This window comes from Pseudocercospora fijiensis, assembly GCF_000340215.1.
Source record: "Pseudocercospora fijiensis CIRAD86 unplaced genomic scaffold MYCFIscaffold_4, whole genome shotgun sequence".
NCBI lineage: Eukaryota > Fungi > Ascomycota > Dothideomycetes > Mycosphaerellales > Mycosphaerellaceae > Pseudocercospora > Pseudocercospora fijiensis.
The window spans coordinates 1307126-1328525 of NW_006921535.1; the positions used below are offsets into that span (position 1 = coordinate 1307126).

At 49.4% G+C, this 21400-nt stretch overlaps 7 protein-coding genes across 7 annotated transcripts; 3 read left to right on the plus strand and 4 right to left on the minus strand.

Moving 5' to 3' along the window:
* Positions 1-7172: 7172 nt before the first annotated feature.
* Positions 7173-8889, minus strand: MYCFIDRAFT_207605 (uncharacterized protein; the record flags this gene model as incomplete). The annotated part of the gene is made up of 8 exons (XM_007928006.1): positions 8164-8889; positions 8104-8135; positions 8014-8070; positions 7712-7985; positions 7541-7677; positions 7387-7488; positions 7273-7355; positions 7173-7249 (listed from the first exon to the last, which is right to left on the minus strand). The coding sequence occupies exons 1-8, from the start codon at positions 8350-8352 to the stop codon at positions 7173-7175; spliced, it is 951 nt and encodes a 316-aa protein (XP_007926197.1). The 5' UTR covers positions 8353-8889.
* On the plus strand, positions 8037-10040 carry MYCFIDRAFT_51402 (glycoside hydrolase family 16 carbohydrate-binding module family 18 protein). Its single transcript, XM_007927660.1, has 2 exons — positions 8037-8958; positions 9008-10040. The coding sequence occupies exons 1-2, from the start codon at positions 8391-8393 to the stop codon at positions 9784-9786; spliced, it is 1347 nt and encodes a 448-aa protein (XP_007925851.1). The 5' UTR covers positions 8037-8390; the 3' UTR covers positions 9787-10040.
* Positions 10041-10229: 189 nt separating this feature from the next.
* Positions 10230-10832, plus strand: MYCFIDRAFT_58234 (uncharacterized protein). The gene is made up of 3 exons (XM_007927693.1): positions 10230-10277; positions 10337-10614; positions 10674-10832. The coding sequence occupies exons 1-2, from the start codon at positions 10246-10248 to the stop codon at positions 10563-10565; spliced, it is 261 nt and encodes an 86-aa protein (XP_007925884.1). The 5' UTR covers positions 10230-10245; the 3' UTR covers positions 10566-10614; positions 10674-10832.
* Positions 10833-11425: 593 nt separating this feature from the next.
* MYCFIDRAFT_182627 (uncharacterized protein) lies at positions 11426-12547 on the minus strand. The gene is made up of 2 exons (XM_007928007.1): positions 12184-12547; positions 11426-12130 (listed from the first exon to the last, which is right to left on the minus strand). Exons 1-2 carry the CDS (start codon positions 12352-12354, stop codon positions 11705-11707), a joined length of 597 nt encoding a protein of 198 aa, XP_007926198.1. The 5' UTR covers positions 12355-12547; the 3' UTR covers positions 11426-11704.
* Positions 12548-12917: 370 nt separating this feature from the next.
* On the plus strand, positions 12918-14393 carry MYCFIDRAFT_174317 (uncharacterized protein; the record flags this gene model as incomplete). The annotated part of the gene is made up of 10 exons (XM_007928008.1): positions 12918-13030; positions 13061-13079; positions 13133-13153; positions 13179-13270; positions 13333-13409; positions 13455-13500; positions 13537-13678; positions 13726-13929; positions 13961-14285; positions 14344-14393. The coding sequence occupies 10 exons, from the start codon at positions 12918-12920 to the stop codon at positions 14391-14393; spliced, it is 1089 nt and encodes a 362-aa protein (XP_007926199.1).
* Positions 14394-14852: 459 nt separating this feature from the next.
* On the minus strand, positions 14853-18654 carry MYCFIDRAFT_87662 (uncharacterized protein; the record flags this gene model as incomplete). Its single annotated transcript, XM_007928009.1, has 5 exons — positions 18545-18654; positions 17888-18490; positions 17810-17833; positions 17686-17735; positions 14853-17581 (listed from the first exon to the last, which is right to left on the minus strand). The coding sequence occupies exons 2-5, from the start codon at positions 18016-18018 to the stop codon at positions 14853-14855; spliced, it is 2934 nt and encodes a 977-aa protein (XP_007926200.1). The 5' UTR covers positions 18019-18490; positions 18545-18654.
* Positions 18655-19484: 830 nt separating this feature from the next.
* On the minus strand, positions 19485-20261 carry MYCFIDRAFT_211153 (uncharacterized protein). The gene has a single exon (XM_007928010.1). The coding sequence runs from the start codon at positions 20115-20117 to the stop codon at positions 19950-19952; it is 168 nt and encodes a 55-aa protein (XP_007926201.1). The 5' UTR covers positions 20118-20261; the 3' UTR covers positions 19485-19949.
* Positions 20262-21400: the final 1139 nt, after the last annotated feature.

A 21400-nucleotide genomic window follows, 5' to 3' on the forward strand; every position in this document is an offset into this window, starting at 1 on the left:
TACGGTAATACAAGACGCGAAAATTATAGAAGTCGTCGCCTTCTAGATAGAAATTAACGGATTCCGACAAACGGTATATACTTACGTCGTACCGGGATTAGCTTTTCCCCTTATCCTAGGGAACCTATAGAAGGTATATAATAAGGTCCGGACTGCGCCTAAAAAACGACGGTACTACTACGGGAGGGCTCGGTATTAGATTAAAGAAGGGCGCTATTACCGCGAGGTCGATACGAATAGGAATATCGCTACGATTAACGCCGTAAGAAGCCTACTTACCGCGACAATTGCCGAGGACATTAAAAAGGCCCTAAAGACGAAGGAATACCCGACGATCGAGGAGCTAAAGAAGAAGCTACCCCTAGAGGTTCGCGATATAGCTGCGCTATTTTATTAAAAGGAAGCCGATAAGTTAGCGCCCTATCGCCCTAGTATCGACTATACGATAGAACTCTAAGAGAAACTAGACGGATCCTAGCCTTAACTCCCTTAGGGTCCGCTTTATAGTATATCGAAACAAGAACTCTTAGTCTTACGGAAGTCGCTAGACGAGCTCCTAAAGAAGAGGTTTATAAGACCGGCGAACTCCGAAGCGGCGGCGCCCGTACTATTCGTTAAGAAGCCCGGGGGAGGACTACGGTTCTACTACGACTATAGGGCGCTTAACGCTCTAACGAAGCAAGATAGATACCCCCTCCTACTAATCCCGGATACTATAAGGAACCTAATAGAGGCCCGGTAGTTAACTAAGGTTAACGTAGTCTCGGCCTTTTATAAGATTAGAATAGCAAAAGGATACGAGTATAAGACGGCCTTCCGGACGAGGCTAGGCTCGTTCGAATAGCTAGTATGCCTGTTTAGTTTGTCCGGAGCCCCGGCTACATTTTAACGGTATATTAACACTCTCCTATGGGAGTATCTAGACGACTTCGTATCGGTATATATAGACGACGTAGTTATTTACTCGAGCGGGTCGAGGGAAGACTATTTCCGTAAGGTAAGAGCGGTACTTAAGAAGCTTTAGGACGGAGGCCTTTACCTCGATATTAAAAAGAGCGAATTCGCCTAGAAAAAGATTAAGTACCTAGGGTTTATCGTCTACGCCGACGGAGGAGGAGTATTAGCCGACCCCGAAAAGATAGAAGCCGTACGAAAATAGGTAGCACCTAAGACCTAAAAGGAAGTTCGTCGTTTCTTAGGATTTACGAACTACTACCGTATATTCGTACCGAACTATTCTAAGATCTCCGCGCTATTAACTACGCTTACTAGTAAAGGAACCCCGTTCGCCTAAGGAGAAGAATAGGATAAAGCGTTCGAGACGCTAAAGGACAAATTCTACCGCGCCCTAGTACTTGCCTAGTAGAACCCGTCCCTCCCTACCTTCCTTAAGACGGATTATAGCGGGTTCGCGATTAGGGGCGCCCTTATCTAAGAAAAGGCGGGAGTCCGCCGACCGGTAGGCTTCTTTTCGAAGAAACTAAATAAGGCGGAGATTAATTACGATATCTACGATAAGGAAATGCTCGCAGTCGTATCTAGTATTAAGTTTTAGGACTCCGAGCTAAAATTATATAGCCCCTTTACGATTTAGACGGACTATAAGAACCTAGAATACTTTATAGTAAAGCGCTAGCTATCCGAAAGACAGATCCGATAGTAAGAAGAACTAGCGAAGTACTAGTTTACCCTAGTCTACCGGCCGGGAATCGAAGCTATCCTACCGGATATATTATCGAGGAGAGAACAAGATATATTAGGCTAAGACGACAAGCTTTTAAGGTTCCGGAGATTCTTAGAACCGGACCTCTCTCTAAACTAGCTAGAAAACGTCTAGATTTCTAGTGCTACTATCCGTAGCTTCCCGCGTATAACGAAGGCGACCCCGTTATCCCTACTCGCGAACGAAACGGAGCCCGCGTAGCCTTCGCCGGAAAGCGCTAAACTATTCTAGGACCTAGAGATAAACGATATATAGAAGAGTATTGTCGAGAAAGATACAGTATACTAGACAGTAGTACGAAAAATTAGTAAGGGAGGTAGAACATTGCAACCGGAAATTAAAGCAAAAATTCAGATCGGGGATTGTATAATAGACCCTAAGGGGTTCCTTCGCTACTACGGCAAGCTCTAGGTTCTAGGAGCCCTAGCGACGACGGAAACCGAATACAAAGATATAGGGGCCGAGGAACTATAGTAGGATATACTACGTACGAAGATTATCTAGTCGATCTACGACTCGCTGCTCTACGGCTACCCTAGCCGGGATTCTACTACTTCTATACTAGGTCGCGACTTTTACTAGCCGCTATAGTCGAAGCAGGTGCGGCAATTCCTACGGAACTGCAACTATTATAGACGCAATAAGGTATAGAGGGAACACAAATACAGCCTCCTAAAACCCCTACCGGTACCCGACCGTTTCTTCTAGGAAATCTCGATAGACTTTATAACTAACCTACCGGAGTTAGATAGGAACCGGTATCTATAGGTAATTAAAGACCGCCTAAGCAAATAGATCGCCCTTATTAGTACTCTCTCTATAAAAGCAGAGGAATACGCGGTTTTGTTCCTAAAATACTAGGTTAGGTATTACGGACTTCCTCGTACTATTACTAGCGATAGAGGTACGAATTAGACGAGCACTTTCTAGAGGGAGATGTATCGACTACTTAGCGTAAAGCAGAGGTTAAGCTCCGCCTACTACTTACAAACCGACGGAGGTCCGGAGCGCGCAAACTAAGACGTATAAGCTTACCTACGGAACTATATTAACTAGATACAGTCTAATTAGAACTAATAGCTTCCTACGGTAGAACTAGCGTTTAACGGGAGATACTAAGCGGGGTTAGGAATAAGCTCTTTCTTTGCGACTTACGGTTACGAATCTACCTCCCCTATTACGTTAGAGGAGGACCTAGCTATCGATAGACGGCTAACTACGGCAAAACGGGCGGAGGAGTTCGTAAACAAGATTAAGTAGATCTATACTAAGTGCAGATAGCGGAAGCCGTATAGAAATAAGAGGATAGCGCGAACAAGACTAGAACTCTAGCGCCGGTATATCGTATCGGAGACAAGGTCTAGCTCGACCTAAGGAATTACTAGACCGGCAGACTAAAGAAGAGCCTCGACTCGAAGCACGCTAAGTATACGATAGAAGAGGTATTATCGCCTATCTTAGTACAACTCTCGGGGATACCTAGCAATATTTACCCGGTATTCTATACCGACCTTCTAAGACTTGCGAGCCGGGACCCCCTTCTAGGGCAGGTAACCGACAACGAATAGCCGGACTCTATCTTAATCGAGACGTATAAAGAGTAGCAGGTCGAAGAAATCCTATATATCTAAAAAAAGAAGCAGAGCCGAGGGCGAGAAGCACTCGTAAAATAGAGCGGGTACTATAAACCTACGTAGGAACCCCTAGACTATATCGCGGATACCTCCGCGCTAGACGACTTTGAAGCGAAATATAGACAAATCGAGGAGAACGACGGGCCTCTAGGAGATTAGGAGAAGAGAGGAAAACGGAAGAAATAACGCGGCAACCTAGAGTTTTTCCGCGGAATAACGGGTTTATAGATTCTAGGGACTTTTGCTAACTTCTAGAGTTTGGATTTTCTTACTAACTTATTAGACTTGGAATTACTAGAACACTAGAGAAGGGAAACATAATTTAGAGCTAGGAAGAATTTTATTTAGGTATTTATAAGTAAGTATCGAGTCTCCGCCCGAAATTAGAAGGTTACCTTAGGACTATAAAAAAAAAATAATAATAATATATCCGAAGCTACCTAGAAACCCCTAGAAAACCCCCGGAAACCTTTACTCCTCTAGCGGACCTAGACGATTATTGCCGAGACGGAGGGCGGTCGGAACGCCGCTAAAAAAGAGAGGTTAGCGAGAGAAAGTCGAAGGATAGCGAGGAACTTACGTCTAAGTCTGTTAAGCTACAATATTAGCGACGGTGTTTATTACCTCCGAGGCGATAGCGCTAAAACAAACGGTTAGCGAGGGTTTTATCGTAGGGAACGGAGAATCTTACCTAGACAACAACCCCTATAGCTAGAGAGACTTAAGGGCTTTCTAGGCCTTAAGAACCTTAAGAAGCTCGGAGTGCTTCTCGGCGATATTAGCGCGGGTCGCGTAGGTATAGCTAGCGTAGGCTACGTAGGCTATTTAAGGACTAAATAGTTAGCGAGAGATTTAATACGGGAATCGCGATAACTTATAGTAGGGCGTAGGCAATTCTCTTACGAGCGTAATTAGCGCAAGCCCTCGAGCTAGCGGGCTTAAGAAAGTTAGCGGATCCTACGACGAATTAGACGGGAACCTTATAGATTAGTCGGCGCAGTCTTCGCCGAAGTTATAGCAACTAATATAGTAGATTCGACGAGCTATCTAGGATAAGTTAATTTTACGAAAGGAACCGAGGAGGAAGGGGAGGGACTTACAATATTAGTAGTAGTAGTAGTAGTAGAGGTATATATAGAAAAGAAGAAGAAGAAGAAGAAGAGGGAAATATTAATACTTATAGAAAGCGATACGGAAGTAAAGGTCGCGAAAGCAACGGAAGGCGCGAGTATAAGTAAGGCGCGTTTTAGGAAGGGGTAAACAGGTAAAAGAGCGCGGTTTAGCAGTCGCGAAGAAAGTTATAGCTCTTAAAGCCTAGGATACGGCAACCCCGACCGGAAAGCAGCGGAAACCCCGATCGCAAAGAAGGAAACTACGAGCGCGTTACTCTAGAGAAGCTTAGATAAGTACAGATCTAACGGTTAAAGTAATAGCGATAGAAACTACGGAGGGCTTTCTATCCCTACTAAGGAAGGGGAGGAGGACGGGGGTAATATAAAGGGCTACGCCCTAAGTAGAAAGCGCTAGCCTTAGGCATTCGGCCTACGCGACTCTAACCTACTACTTAGCGCTTAGCGTACCGCACAAAACTATTCGGATTTACGTAGATAGACTTAGCTCTTTATCGAACCTATTAAGTCTTATATCTAGCATCTGCGTACGCGTTGCTTACCCGTAATAGTATTGCTATTAAGTATACTAGAATACTGTTAGCAACTCCGGCTCCTACTGCCGCGGAGATAGCTTCTAAATAGAAGAAGAAGGCGATAAAGGAGAAGAAGAAGAAGAAGATAACGGTTAAGGAGTCTATAGCGTTAATAGCTAGGGGTTATACTAAGAGGCAGAAGCGTGCTAAGCGTAGCAGTAAGGAAGTCTCCGGCTTAAGGTCCGAGTTAGCTAAAGTCAAGGCATAGAATGCCGCTATACTAGCTGCTATTACTAATCTAGGGCATATATTCGCGCAGGCAAGGCTATAGGGTGTCTCCGTACCTTAGCATATGCCTTAGCAAGTAAATGCTATATTTAGTAACGCAGAAATAGCTGAATTCGCGAGAGAGTTAGCTCCGGAGGGCTTCGAGTTTAAGGGATTTAAGCTATAAGTAGGGGTCTTTATACTAATATGCGGAGCTAGGGTAGACTTTCCTTTCTATAGTTATCGCATACTTATTTCTTAACCGATTTGCTCTAAATTTTAATATGTTATAGACCTACTAATAGTAAACAAGCGAATAAATAATTATATATAGATGCCGTATATATATAGTAGTATAGGTAGGGGGTAAGGGTAATAAGAATTAAGCGTCGCTTATTTTAGCAGAGAACGCGGGGTTATAGGGTTAGGTCTTAGTACCTAGATTTAATATAGAAGGAGGACGATAGGAGATATAGAGCCCGCTAGAGAGTAACGGCCGGAACAGATATAGGGGATATTTAGTAAGGAATTGTATATAGAAGACCTATATCGGGTTCTCGGGCATACCGCCGTAGGGGTAGAGGTACTCTTCGATACTCGGAGGTATAGTTTTAAAGCGATTAGTAGTTAAATTGCGCCTCCGTACGCAAGTTATATAGTTTGTAAGCAGTATAGCGACTATATAATATGCCGCAACAGGTTGTCTTTCTATATATTATTATTGTTCTAAGGCACTATAGGTCTAGAGTTAAAAGGACCGTCTAAAGCCGTATTCTACGGCTAATCTTGCCCTAGATATATGCTTGTTCTAAGACCTCTTATCTTTACTTAATTAACGCGATTTATCGTCGTTCTTATATAGCCTTATAACGCCGTAGATACACTTATATGCTAGATCGCTATATAAGAACAGAAGCCTCCTATTACTGCTAGGACCTATTATTCGCTTAATCCGACGCTAAACGCCTAATCTCGTAAAAATCTTCTAGTCGTTATCCTTGCCTTAGTATAGACCGATTAAACTAGATAAAATGCCGTTAGGCGTTATTATCCCCTAGAACTTGTAACTATGCTTCTTCTTATAGCTAGTATATATTAATCTTTAGTTGCGAGTTAGTCGACAGGTTCCTCGAAACGTACTATCTACGAAACCCTAGAAACCTCTATACTATCCTTCTGCTTTTAATAACTTCGCAAAGGCTCGAAGATTGCTATATTTACGTAGCCGTAGGTACTATTCGAGGAGATAGGCGAAGCGCTTTATAAGGTATTCGATTATATCGGAAAAGATAGAGGATAGCGTCTTATCTTATAGGCCGAATATATCCGCTAATATAGGCTAGGTATACGGAAATAAGAGCCGCCGTAATGTAATATATAGTGCTAATACCGGTAAGGGTTTATAGCGCTTATTAAATACTATAGTATCGATTTAAAGGAGTGTTATAAGACGTAGGATCTCTTTTCGAGTAAACCTGTCTCTCGAGTATTAGCTAAACCGACACCTAATCCGAGTCCGAGGGCGATAGTAAGGCAGTTAGAAGTTTAATTTCTAACCTAACTATTAATAACAACCTTCCGCTAGCGACCCGCTATCGACCTACCGTATATGCTTCTTATACTATCGATCGCCGACATCTTCGAAGCTCTAGTCGTACTTTTTATACTTATTTAGGGGCCGATAGTCGTCGATACGTTGCTTCTTAATTAGCGTACCCGCTAGTATTAAAATCGGTACGAAATCGTCCTTAGAGTCGCTTATAGCGATAGGCGCGACTAGCATTTACTAACACGTACGTAAAAGAGCTAGGAGCCAAGAGATATTGGACGTGCACGATTAAGACACCTAAGGCTTCACATACTAGGCTATATTGGTCTACTTAGCACTCTTAATCGGGTTGCGTTAAGGTACCCACTCTGCGTTGGAAACTGGCTGCACACCACCTCTAATGTTGTCTGCGGGTGCATCAACGTCATCAACTTCATCAACATGCCTTTTCGACCAGCGATAACGGCAGGGGTAAGGTCAAGTCTGGCGGAAGAAGTCAGCATGCAATATTTGTGAGTCTGTTCAAGGAGTGCTGTGCTCACATGTTTCCACCAGCAATCCTTCCGACGCGTCTGACACATTGTTCTGTGGTTTCAGACAAGGAGAGACTGTGTCCAGTTTTCTGTATACATGTCTCCCGATCTCCTCGGTGTTCTTTGCCGACACCATACTCGAGCATCATCTGATCCATTGACACGTATCACCCTCACTTACCATTTCACCCAAGCCCTGCTTTCAAGGGCTGCAGATGGCGTGCGCGGTGACTCGCGCCATGTACAACGATGATATGCGGCTTCGACATTGACAGTTGACTGTCTGGTGATACGACGCATGCGCCTCTCACCATACTCTTACAATCCTACTGGGAAGCCGCTCGGTCGAGTGTACGGCACGCGTATGCTAGCTCCAACGCTGCCAACACTCATCACGAAGAGCTGAAGCGGAGTGAGCGTTCCTGAACCAGGGCCGAAGGGGAACTGATTCGCCACGAGTCGAGGAACGGTTGAGAGCGCCAAGCTGCAAAGAAGGTCGACTCGTGGGTGAGACTGTGGCTGGCTTTTCCCAGACAGGCTAGTTTCACAATTATCCTGATCGACGCTTGCCTTGATTCGCTTTAGGAATGCGTGCCGCGCAATGTCAGCCAATGAGGTTGGAAGTCTAATGTGCCTGTGCCAGCATCCACAATCCATTTCACACCTCCACCTCCCCTTCCGCGATCTCCTCCAGGTCATCGTCGACCACAGCCTTATCACTACCTTTGCACTTGTGCGTTTGTTCGGTCCACTCGTTGGAGAAGGGAGGAAGCACATCCGGTCGCTTTGTTCTACACCCCTATTTTTACCACCTTCGCTTTGATTCGGTGGCGACCAGGAAAAACTGTGGAAGGAAACACCCCGGCCTGAACGTCTGGCCACGGCATCATCGACCCGGCGCGTCGCTGTCCATCGATATACAGGACCTGCTTGTAGCGCCACATTCGCTCGCTGTGCTCGGCACTCCTCTTGACCTCCAATATAATCTGCTTCATAGCCATCGCATTTGCGACGACCCCGACAGCGTGAACGCGCGACCATGAAGTCCACCTTCACCTCCGCCGCCGCCGCTATCCTGGCCTTTCTTTCGGCTGCTAGCGCGGCAAGCAGTGCGCCGACTTGCAGTCCCAGCAAGCAATGCCCATCTGATGCACCTTGCTGCTCCCAGTACGGCCAATGTGGTGTAGGAGCCTACTGTCTGGGCGGATGCGACCCGAAATCGTCCTTCAACCTCCAGTCCTGCATGCCGTCGAACACTTGCAAGAGCCAGGACTACAAGCTCACATCTCTCAATGATGTAGCGAAGAATACCGTATACCTTGGCGATGCTAGCAAGGCAAATTGGGTCAGCTCTGGAACACCGGTGGCATACAACGGCGACTCTCTACTGCTCACCATGGCACAAGGCACAGTCGGCACTTTGCTTTCAAGCACGCACTACGTCTGGTATGGAAAGGTCTGCGCGAGCATGACAACCAGTCAGGGCAAGGGTGTTGTTACTGCTTTCATCTTGATGAGCGACATGAAGGACGAAATCGATTTCGAGTTTGTTGGTGTTGATCTCCAGCATGCTCAGAGCAATTACTACTACCAGGGAATCACTGACTGTAAGTACTTTGTGCCTTGTGACAGCTTACGTATGCTAATGCCGCGCAGACCACAACATGGATTCGCTTTCCGCGTCAGACACCCGCAAGAATGTCCACCAGTACTGCATCGATTGGAAGCCAGATACCGTTACCTGGTCCATTGATGGCAATGACATGCGCACCTTGAAGAAGTCTGACACATGGAACAGCACTACCAGCAGCTACCACTACCCGCAGACTCCCGCTCGCATTCAGCTCTCTCTTTGGCCAGCTGGTTTGTCGACCAACGGCGAGGGAACGATCGAGTGGGCCGGTGGTCTTGTCGACTGGAACAGCCCATACATGCAGAATGGATACTACTATGCTATGGTCAACGATGTCTCCGTGGAGTGCTACGACCCGCCGAGTGGATTCTCCAACGACTTCGGTGATAAGTCATACTACTACACGAGCATCGAAGGGAACAACAACACAGTCGCCATTGGCAACAACAACACAATCCTGAGCTCGTTTATGGCCAGCGGCAATAACCCAACCTACGGCGCCCAGGCAAGTGGTACCAGCAGCTCGGCCTCATCGGCTCCCACAATGAGCAACACACCTGAAACGGTGCCGGGTATGAGCGGTGGCGGAAATGTCGCCTCTTCCGGTAAAGCACCCACTGAATCCGACAGTGGCTCTGCTTCCGGCACTGACTCTGGCTCAAGCAGTCAGAGCAGCGGATCATCCACCAGCGGGGGCTTCTCTCAAGGCGGCTCCTCCTCTGACACATCACAAGCACCCAAGATCTTTGCAGGCAGCGCCGTCGCTCTGATTGGTTTCTTTGTTGCAGCATTGATGTTATAAGCAATACTTTATGAATTTGTTTCGGCGCAAAAGCGTAGCGAGGTCCAAGGTAATGCCTTACATGGCTTCCACTCCCTTCGGGACAGAATACTGCGGGCTTTTGGGAAAATGTGTACAGAACCGGCCCTTGGATGTTTATGAAAGCGGATCAGGATAACCTCTCATTCTCTGTTTATGATTGAGTACAACATACGAGAAAGCATGTTTGCTAGTTAATAGCGCGCAAGTTAATGTCGAATGAATGCATTAAAATGAAGAGACTTGTCAAATACATGGAGAGGAGGAGGAGGAACGAGGCGGCAACGCTCTCACGTGACTTTGATCGGCGTACCTTCCATCAGAAATTCCGCGGATGCCAAGCACACTCTGTAATTCGACAACTTCAATCTTGAATCGCAGCGACAGTAGCACACCGCAGACAACTATCGACTCCTCAACACCCCAAACAATACCGCATCCATGGAGAACGAACGCGGAGAGCTCGTCGACCTGTACGCGCACATCGAATATCTTCCAACCACACCGCACATGATACTAACATAAATTCCAGCTACGTCCCACGCAAGTGCTCTGCCACCAGCCGCATCATCAAGGCCAAGGATCACGCCTCCGTTCAGATCTCCGTCGGAAACGTTGACGAGAACGGCCGCTACACCGGCGAGAACAAGGTCTACGCACTTTGCGGCTTCGTGCGCGCAATGGGCGAGAGCGATGACTGCATCAACAGACTGGCACAGCGGGATGGATACCTGAAGGGTGTCTGGAGCGCCAGCCGGTAGAGGATTCTTTCTGTTGCATGCAATGAGGATATGAGATGGGAAGGCATGGGTGGGTGCAGATATATATGAGCAATGTCTGCGTGGTCAAGCGCTGATTACGGATAACAGGTCTCTTCACGACTCACTTGGCGTACGGATGCTACGGGTCTCAGACACTGTTCAGAAAAGGACTTTGAGCGCCTTCTTTTGCTTCTCCGGACGAGAATAAAGCGCAGCAATTGATACGAGCCGAAATGCCGAAATGCACACCAACCCACTTCCGATTCCAAGCTCGATAACTTTCCTGCTTCTTTCATGTTTCCGTTTCCCTTCTTACCTCTTGTACTGATACGATAGGGCTAATTAAAGGCCTTCTCTTTCCCCTCTTCGCGGGCTCCATGAAAGCAGAAGGAAAGGCATAGAGATCGCTTTGCTGGATGCCTTCGGGAACCGCTTACGATTTCTAACCAGCCCAGAGCAAAAAGATCTTCCGCCTTCAAAAAGCTGCAGTCGTTGAGGTCATTGGCTGTGGTACAGATACGGGTGGGACAATCCTTCCATTTCCGAGTCTGATTCTTTGATTCATTGCCGGTCAGCTTTCAGAACTCAACGAACATACATCATTGTCCCTCAGAAAGTCTTACTCGAATGTATTCATTTTGATGCAGACCCATTTTACCAACCGAACCCAATGGTTCTACAATTTGACTTGACCGAGATTGGAACAAAATCATTGCCCACGGCTCAATGGTACGAAAGAGAGCAACGCGTTACACAAACTGCCAGCCAAGAGCAGTCGAGCAGATCGAAACTGCCATTCAGCCAAGCGATGCACCACACATTGCAGCGACTGATACGCTTGACCAAGAATGATTGTCGATGATGTGGCTCAACATTTTTGTATATGGATATTATGCAACTTCGACTTCAGCGGACTTCACTGCCGGTTCAAGCGGATGATGGACTTCTTGTGGTGACAATGCTTCATGCCCATTGTCCACTCTGTCTAATAGTATGCTCTAATTCCCGAAAAAGACATTACTTCGCCGGCACTGCCAGGCATCCAAAACCCCAACGCCAACTCGCGATGCATTATTCTCGTCCTCTACACAACGTGATGAGCTCTAGAGCCCTGCGATCGATTCCATCCGAAGTCATATTCATACATCAGACTTTCCTCCACCACCCATCTTCCTCATCTTCATCCAAAGCGTAGGCAAAATGATCGTGGAGCACGAGAACAAAATTGCCAAAGAGATGCACAACCCCCATATCGCCTTTGTCTCCAAGCAATTCGTCCTGGTACTTCCAGCCCAATTGCCAAGTCCCAGAGTCGAACCAGCTTTGCCAAGGTTGCTTGCAAGCGCTTGCGTGAAAGCCGCTGCTGACTGAGCATTTGCTGCTGCGTTCTTGTTCTCGATGATCATGCAGTTCAAGAATGAGAGTGGCTTGCCGAGAACGACGGAGACTATGATGAAGGCCAGGAGGAGCAAGAAGTCTATTCCCGTCATGATGAGGAGACCGAGGTTGGCTTGAGCGTAGAAGAACGGGATGGAGATGAGGCAGTAGAGGGCTGCCATGCAGGTCTAATCTGATGTCAGGTCTATCGGCATTGACCGGATCAAAGATTTTTACTTACAATCGTAAGTGTTCCAACGATCTCTCGAGGAGGCTCGACTTTCGTGCTGACGATCTGGGACACGAAATTTGCTGTCATGCCTACGATGGCAATCATTGACACAAGTGAAAGACCGCGCACCAGAACGAAAGTCTTGGCGAGAGGAGCGGCGCCATAATCTGGGATAGGCATATCGTCGTTGGATTCCAATGACTCGGTTTCCGTGCAAAGGTGAAGATTGAGCCTCGTGGGTCTTGTGCGTCGTTTGATCCCTGCCAGCGGGAGATCTGTTCTGGTCGCGATATTCGTCGAAATGAGAGAAAAAGAGGTCTTGAAATCGATAAATGACTAGAAGGAACGGAGATATGAAACACAAAAGAAATTCGTGAAAGTGCTTGAGTAGTAGGATTCTGATCGAATGTCAACGCAGCTACTCAAGGCATTACTTATACCACAAAGTCCACCATTTCGCACGTCCTCGTTGAGACCACCGAAACACCCTTTGACTTATTTCTGTCGTTGAGAATTCTAGATTGAGGTTGCGAGGGTTTCATACTGCTCGTCCAAGAGAGTGCTCGTGGCCAATAGAAGTCGGCGGCTAGCGATACGTACTCGGCGCCTACACAAATGTAGCAGCGCACGGACGACCACCAGCAGACCAGAGTACTACTTCGATCTTCATCTGGCTTATGCTGGAGACAGCAGATGGTCTGTGAGTTGGCCTTCATCGTTCGAACAGTCGCTGAAAAGCATGAATGAGGCTGAATATGGACGCTGAGCGTCTGCGGATGTTTGAGACCATCTCCGCGCGCATGGGCGTCGTTTGGCGGGAGGACTCCCATTGCATGGGCGCTGGACCGCTCGAGCTGTGAGTCGATCTTGTCTGAGTCCACGTCAGTATTCTCACAACCATGATTGTGGCATTTTCCATGCCAAGCCCGCGCTAGCAAGGAGCTGCCATCACAGCAAGAACGATTTCCCTCCTCTCAATGTAACCTACAACCTTCACAACGCAGGTCAACACATCACTGGCGCCTAGAACATCGAGGAACGAGCATGAATGCCTTACGACGACATGCATTCGAACCAGCGGTCAACGCGGCCTGAGGTTCCAGGCAGCGAGATTTACGCAGGCCCTGCAATATCGAAGCTTATTGCTACCTGACAAAGCTCCAATCAGGCACTAAAAACGAACTCCGACCGACCAAGTGATCAGATCAGGAAGCTCTGTAAAGCCGATAGATGGCGTGAGCCCCCTGCGGGATACGTAGTTGCGGTACGAAATGGTTCAGCTCGGTTCGAGAGCTTCGTGCGTCAGCATGGCGATATGGGAGGTCCGTATTTACTACTTAAAGGCGGCAATGGGAGGCAAAGGGAGGCCATTCCTTCTCAACCCATCAAACACCTCCAACTACATAATTTCCACATCCACCTCCACTCCCTAAATTCACATCTCAATCCATGGGCTGCTCACCATCAACAATGGGAACCGACGCGGACGGAAACAAAAATTGCAGTAACATGACCGACTGCAAGAATTGCGAAAATTGTTCAAACTGCAAGTCTACCACCCACACCCAAAAATCCTCCTCCTCAAACAACCCACGAAAACCCTCCTCTTCTTCTACAATCGATACCTCCTCTCCATCCTCTTTCCGAATGCCATACATCCACCGCTTACCAACCTACCACCAGGTACACGCTGCACCAACTGCAACCACAGCAGCAACTGCATCGACAGCAACAACCTCTCCAACTGCAGTAACTGTATGTAAAGAAACACCACCCAAGCCGAAAGAAAAAACCTGCGAGTAGAGATTTCTACCATCAAACTTCCCTGGCATTCCTCTTCCTCGGATATTGTTTTTTTTCGCGCCTGCGATGTTTGAAACCACCCTCGCTAACTAATCACGCTCTGGGAGGCATCGATTGCACGGACTGCGACAATTGTAGCAATTGCAAGGATTGCAGTGGTTTGAGGAATGAAAGTAATCGGAGTGGGGTTCATCAGGGGAAAGAAAAGGTGATAGGCGGTAATGATGAAGCAGCACCACCCCCACCGCCGTATTCTGAGGGCGAAGGGAGGAAAATCGTGAATGTGGCGACTACTACGAAAGTCGTTCGTGAAGGATAGAACTAAAGAAAGATAAGAGGGAAAGATTTCGGCGGCGCAAGAGTTAGTTGGATGGATGGGATATGTGGTTGGTGAGATGATGAATTTGTTGGGATGAAGGAATCAAAAATAGTTTTTTTCCAACAATGAAGTTAATGACTCAAGCCAACTTCTTTAATTTTTCTTTTCGATTCCCCCTTCCAAGTTCCAACAAAACAATATTTGGGGTATTGTGTGCATGAAACACGATATGTGGTATCAAGGGCCTCCCTTCCCTTCCAAATTCATGCTCAAAAAGAGACGTTCCTTGTCCGGTGGTCTACTATTAACTAGTAATTGCAGTCTCTGGCGGATCATCATCATCATTTGTCCAGCCTTTCCTATAGCCCTGCAATAAGCCATCTTTCACCCGTCGTGATATGCCTCGTCAATTCGAATAAACAAAGGGGTAGTATGCGAAGACATGTCGTGGGCGTTACGAAAAAAATATCAAAACGCCGTCGCTGTACGCTGGAAAAAATGCGCACGGTGGTTGCGATGATACCGATCCTTCGGCTTGCGAATGCTGCGAATTCTCCTAGCTGGCGTTCATAGCAACAGCTAGCCGCTCTTTCTCGTTGAGCTCGTCTCCTGTCCCAGCGGCGTTTGTGCTTGGTGCTAAAGATGTCTCGTCAACGTGCTCGCCATTAGTGCGTTCTTCCGCGCCTGCCATGGCAGCATCTTTCTCCTCGATGCCGCCAATGCCGAGACCTCGTTCGCTGTCTTCGTCGCCAGCCAGCTCGGCACGGCCATCAAGATCATCGTCGTCTCTCAAAGCTGGCGGCCGCTCTCGACGCTCGCGCGCCTTGGCAAGACTGATCGTCTTTTGATTGTACGTTGTTGTGACGACGCCATTGTCGTCCCGATCAATCGTGGCTTTCATAAGCGCCGCCATCCACAAGCGTCCTTCTTGTCTCGAATTCACTGCAAAGTAATGCACTGTAGGCTTGGTGAAGCTGACGCCCTTGGCTAGACCGGCTTTCGGTGGAACGAGCTTGAAGATGAATAAACCGTCGCCTTCTTCACCTTTCTTGGGTGGGTGATTTCGAAGGTCCTGCTCGGCCATCGTAGGTATGCTACCGTGTAACGGACTTGCAGGGTTTCCGGATGCTCCTGTCATGGCTGCGTGAATACTGGTCATTGTCTCGTTGTGCGCGGGCAGGACCCGATGGAATGCTATATCGATCAAGCCCTTCTCCTCAGTATCGTCGTCCGCGTAGTAATATGATAATCGACAACCTTTGAGGATAAATAGACGTGGTTTCCAGGTGGTCATTAATGAACCACTCTTTTTCTTCATCCAGCCAGAATAGTCGCAATTGATCATTTGCTCTTGAGGTGCCTTCTTCACCAGACCTCGAGTGTAAGCTGAAGTTGACTTCTTAGTCTTTGTCCTGGCCCGTGGTCGTTTCGCAGGAGGTAGGGGTACAAGTCCGCCAGACCCAGTCGAGGTGCGCGAGTTCAGATCTGATTTGCTAAGATCCAGGCTCTTCTCGCCAGTGCTTGGGGTTGAAGAGCCAGTCCGAGCAGGAGACTTCACTGCATGATCGCCTTTGCTCGCCTTTTCAGCTTTGGTGACAGCATCGCTCGTAGTCCTCAACCCGGTCACCTTGGCTCGCGCAGTCTGCAACATGCCCATATTGAGTCGTGCAGGGCTCGGAATCACCCTCTCGCTCGAAGCGTCACTAGTGCTGTCTTGAATGGCAGTAGGGCTGGCAGCAATCGCGTTGAGGGACTGATTGCTAGATGGATCGAGCTTTGTGACCACCGGACTGATTGCGTTAGGCAGTCTGCTGTTCACTGAGCCAGTAGTCGCGGATCGATAGTTGCCGAATTTGCTATTAACCGCGGCATATGCATTTTGGTGATGAATAGACGGAAGAATTGGGCTGACAGGATCTCGGCCGATATCAGAATTCGGACTCAACAAAAAGCTACCCGTCTGTGACTGTATAGGACTGACGACCGCCGAGTTCCTCTTCGTCAAGACGCTCTTTCGCCTAGAATCGACCTCGTTCGAAGAGAAATAGCCACGATCGAGGTCCTCAGGCGAGATAGGAGATGCAACACCAGGTATGCGTTGCGGAAGAATGTTGTCGTCGGTGGAGATGGTATAGGCATGTCTCCCATTGATAGGCTGTACTGGCTCCCATTTCTGATCAATCGAAGGTTTCTTCCTGTGTGAAGCACGATTTGCACCGTCAGTCGAGGTCGAATCGATACTAGAATGTCGTCGGGAATAATTCAACTGGCGAATACCTTGCGCAGATGGTCGGTAGGTGTTTTCTGATCGCCGCACCGAAGTCATCGCTTGCAAGGGGGACATGCCGGTGCTTGCTCGATCCGAAGCGCCGGCCACGGTTGAGTCTACCGTGCTGCTCCTAGCAGGCATGACATCGCCGCTCCGTCGCTTAGTCGTAAGTGCTCTCGGCAGGCTGGGTACTGCAACAGTCGAGCTTCGGTTCCTACCCGAATCTCCAGTTGAGCTCTCTTCCGCCTCAAGGCCCAGAGAATACTCCGACACACTGCCATCTCGATGTACGCCAGGACTGGCACTTCGCCTTACTTCATCTTGCAGCGCTTTGATCTTGTGCCAAGTTTTCAGCCGGCGACCAATCGCGCCGAGGTCGAATTCCTTGATGAATAAACTGTTCTGATCCATGGCCAGAAGTACTTCGCCGCTGATCTCCTGCTCCTTGAACACTTCGCAATGGACTGTCTCCACGCCGTGATCCTCGAGGTATTCTGCGACCTGCAAGGGGCCCCATCCCATTACCTCTTCTTCAGTATGCAGCTGATGCTCTTCCTCATCTGTCTCATGCCCAGCAATATAAGACCGTCGCACAAGTGGCTGGGTGGAGTAGACACTGCTCATGGTGTCCCGCTTGGTGTTACCATTGACGTAGGAGGTGCGGGGCGACTTCATGTCGGTGATATGCTCGTTAATAACAGAAAGAGTCTCGTTCATTACAGGCGAGTCCGAGGTGGCGGTAAAGTTACGACCAGCAGTCGCCGCATTCGCAGGCAAGCTTGTGCGTAGATTCGCGAGTGCAAGAGAAGTTTGTGCACCTGATGCAGTCGGTGGCATCGACTGAGTGGCCGAAGCACAACGTTGCGAAACTCCGTTGCTGCCAGAGCCTCCTGCGAGATTGGCGGCTGCAGTTTGAGCAGCCAGTATGGGCGCGGCATCATTGGTATTACTGGCCAGGTGACGAGACCTGCCGATGCCGCCGGTCAGAGTACCTTTGGGTGCTGGCGTTGTATATACTGTGCAGTCGTCAGCGTCATGCCGCCTGACCAAAGCCTAGGGATATTCGGGAGCCGCGGGCAACAGCGCTGCGCTGCGCTGCGGCTCTCATTCATATGCCTACCTTCCGGAAACAGGCCACTGTTGCCGTTCGTCATATGCTTGCCAAGAAACCTACTCATCAGATGTCGTCAGGCGCTGAGGCTCGTTGTATACTGCCCGGATGTATGTGGAAAGTTAAGACGTACCAGCCGTCCCCGAAGTCATCGTCCCTGGCGCGTGTGTTAGCTCTCGTGTTGGTGGACATGCGCTGGGAGTACACATACCTCTCGATCAGCTCAATGCGATCGCCTTTGGCCAAGCTGAGCTCGTCGGGACTGCGCGCAACGAAATCATGCACCACCAACAGTATGGACCCCGGCAGGGCATTGCCCGCTCCGCTCCTGCTCGCCATCATGCGCCTGCCTGGACGGGTTTGAGACGCCGCTCCACTCTGTGCCCTTGCCTTCGTCTCGCAGTGCGAGAGACAGAAACGTGATGTCGGAAGTGGTGCTGCATGTGCTAGCGCGGGCGCGGGTGTCTCCGGTGCTCTGCTCCCACATTCGCGATCTCAGAGCCTCATCGTCGTTCGCCGCAGATGTTCGGCGCAGTGCGGGCAGGAGGAGTCGGTGGTGAAGTCGTTTGCGCGTGCGATGGACGTGTTATGGCAGCGACTATTGGGCTGCTGTGGTGCGGCGATGGCCACGGACAACGTGACCGTGTGCTATTGGATAGATCGGCAGCGGCAGTTGTAGTTCCAGGCACAGATTGCGAGGCGTCGTGCGTGCAGACGGCTTGTCGCAGCGCTGAATCATGGACAGCGGACAATAATACGTGCAAAGTGGCTATTGGCTGGGATGCGCAAAGAAATATAGAGCATCACTGGGCAGCTAGAGATTTGATAGTAGGGTGGTGGTAATGAGCGCGAGGAAGGCACGACTCACGGATATCAGGGAGCAGTCGAGATCGGATCGCCGGTCGGAGCTCAAGCCCGTTGAACCTAAAGTGCGCGGCGCGGTGGTCGCATGCAAAACGTCTTGTTGTTGTTGTCGTGATACCACGCCGGCAAGGGCGATGGTGATGATACGTGGTAGGGAAGACCTGTGTCCATGATGATTGCACTACTTTCCCACCACCACCATCAGATAATTCTCCATTGTGCATCGATTTCTATTTCTGAGCTTGCCCCGATCCCCTGCAAAATATGACACGTTCGCACCGTCTCGTCGTTTCGATCACACTTCGAGGAACTTGCCGGATGTGTCCAAGCGTGACTTGGCGTCCTCTCTCGTCGAGACGACGGAGAGCGCCTGCCCTTTCGGTCCTCGCGCCTACCTCACAGGCTTCGAGGATATCCAGCCCCACGAAAAGCCGTCAACATCGCGGAAAAGCTGCACGCTTCCATCTCACCCTTCCAACGCGTGCGGCGTGTCGAACCCAAGGTGGTGGGCGCGGGCGCGGGCGCGGGCGCGCTGTAAACGCCGTGTAACCTCGCGATTGCCGTGGAACGCCGAATTTCACACGAACGAATAGAGAAGGCACGAGAGGAGTCGACTGCTCAGAATTCGTGTCTTCTATGGGAATCCTGCTTCCTCTGCCTGCTCGGCCTAGCCATCCAAATGCAGGGCATAGCATCGACCGCTCGAAATGGTTGGCGTTGGCGACGGCGACGGGCAGCCTCCTCAGAAACGACAGAGAACTGAAGCCGCTTTGCCTTTGACCAACGGCACGCAGAACAGTGCACATCGGCAGAATCGCTGGATGCAGGGCTATGAACAATACGCGTCAGATATCTCTGAGCTGCTGCACACTCCACCTGCCGCTAGCCATGCGGTCAATAGTGTCTTGAACTCAAACGGCTCCACAAACGATCCATCACATACGCGCACTCCAGCCGGTCTCTCGATTTCGCGAGCTTCACCTTCACCGCTCTCCAATGTCGTTACTATAGATGAAGAGGAAGGCACAGAGACCGTCACTGCTGCAACCGCAACCGCCTCACACACAGCAAGAGTGACGTCAGGGCAAGAACGACCGTTGTCGAGCGCTTCTACACCTCGCGTGGTCCCTCAGTCCCATTCCACACTGGACCTGGTACAATATGAGTCGCCCGCGATTGCACAGCCGACCACGATGACGGCAATGCCCTTTGCCGTTGCGAACAGCGCTGGCGGCAAGTCAGGAGAGGCATCAGCGCGGTCCAGTGCTCAGCCTGGATTGCCGTCTCCTGCTCCTAGTGATGAGAACAACTCGCCGACAATCCCGGAGAATTCGCTTGCTGCGATGCGCAATAGACCAGTGGCGACGTCTAGAGCATCTATAGACACAGCATCTAGTCGCGGAGCTGTCCTATCGACCGCTGTATCGCCCGGTCTGATGCAACAGCCAGTCTTTTTTCAACCGCTCAGACAGAACTCTTTGCCAAATCACCAACAACACTTGCCACGTCCGCCAAGTGTTCGCCAGCAACAGCCCGTTCAGCCTCCACCGCCACAACAACTGCCTGCTCATGCTCATGTTCACCAACAGAGGCGAAGCCTACCGAACAATATTCAAATCCCGCCATACACAGGATTCAATGTGCACGCCAATGGCCAGCCTCTTCGCACTCCTTCATTTGTTCCTTCTCACCATGCCATGCAACAGCAGGCGCCCACACCACCTCAGCCACGAGAATCAAAAGCATCGAGGATACCGATACCTGTTCTTCTTGATCGAATAAGCGCCATAGAGACTGAGTTGCGCGCTGCGATGACTCAGACTGACCTTGGTCGACTTACTCTCCTACGCGATGCAGTCCAAAGAAATGACTGGTTCTATCAACTTCTGAGCCAGATTTACTGTTTGCGAACAGCATCGCCAAGCATACTACCAAAATCCATCAGGGCCCTAAATAAGTCCAGCTGGGACTGCCTCGGAAATCTGATATGCGAGAATACGCGGGTGAACGAAACACTGGTGAAATTCTTTTCTGAATTTCCTGAGCCGATTATGGATATATACTCTGATCCACATGGTGCGAGAGAAGTATTCGAGAGCAGAGCAAAGACCGTCAGTGAGTTCCTAATAACGCTACCTCAACATTGGGAAGGACTGGTTGATCTCTCCGTGCAACGGTCTGCGCCACCTCTTGTGCAAGACATGGACGAGATTTTGAAGTTGAAAAGCGTTGTTCTGCAAACCACGTGCTTCCGAGCCATTGCGCGGCAGTTCTGGGGAGTCGAGGAATCGCTCGGTAGTAAGACTCTCGAGTCAATTCACCTCATGGACCAAAACTACTACTACCACAAACGTAACTATCGCGATGCAGGGGAGAAGCTTGAAGCGTACGAGATGCTTAGCCGTGTGTTCAAAATCTGGCATTCCCTTCTAGCGGAATCGAAAGCTCGCGGCCAAACCGTTCGCGCGTTTCCAATTCCCAAAGAGGTTGAAGAGTTCTTCATGGCACCTACAAAGATCGGGTTCGCGCACATCCAACAAATTCAGCAGATGCAGCAATCAGCCCGCCAGCTTCAGTCTTCTGCGCATCTCCCACCGCAAAGCCCTGTTCAGCCAAGACAGCACTGTAGCTATGAGATGCTTCAGCAGCGGTACCAGCAAGCGCAGCAAAATGGACGTGGTAGTCCTGGCAGTCCTTCCCAAGTGCAGGTGCAGTCAGCCTTTCCGATGCAGCCTCAAACGCAAGCTCCGCTCCTGCAACAACATCAAGCGGTCATGTCGAATCTTGCATCATCAGATGGAAGAGTGCTTTCGACTCCAAGTATGCGCCCCCTTCATGCCACGCCGGGCGCACCTCATTC

Coding starts and splice junctions, on each gene's coding strand:
- MYCFIDRAFT_51402 (XM_007927660.1), top strand. CDS start 8,391: ATGAAGTCCACCTTCACCTCCGCCGCCGCCGCTATCCTGGCCTTTCTT. Junction 8,959..9,007: donor CTACCAGGGAATCACTGACT/GTAAGTACTTTG, acceptor AATGCCGCGCAG/ACCACAACATGGATTCGCTT.
- MYCFIDRAFT_58234 (XM_007927693.1), top strand. CDS start 10,246: ATGGAGAACGAACGCGGAGAGCTCGTCGACCT. Junction 10,278..10,336: donor CGCGGAGAGCTCGTCGACCT/GTACGCGCACAT, acceptor CATAAATTCCAG/CTACGTCCCACGCAAGTGCT.
- MYCFIDRAFT_182627 (XM_007928007.1), bottom strand. CDS start 12,354: ATGCCTATCCCAGATTATGGCGCCGCTCCTCTCGCCAAGACTTTCGTT. Junction 12,131..12,183: donor TCGTTGGAACACTTACGATT/GTAAGTAAAAAT, acceptor ACATCAGATTAG/ACCTGCATGGCAGCCCTCTA.
- MYCFIDRAFT_211153 (XM_007928010.1), bottom strand. CDS start 20,117: ATGAGCATGAGCAGGCAGTTGTTGTGGCGGTGGAGGCTGAACGGGCTG.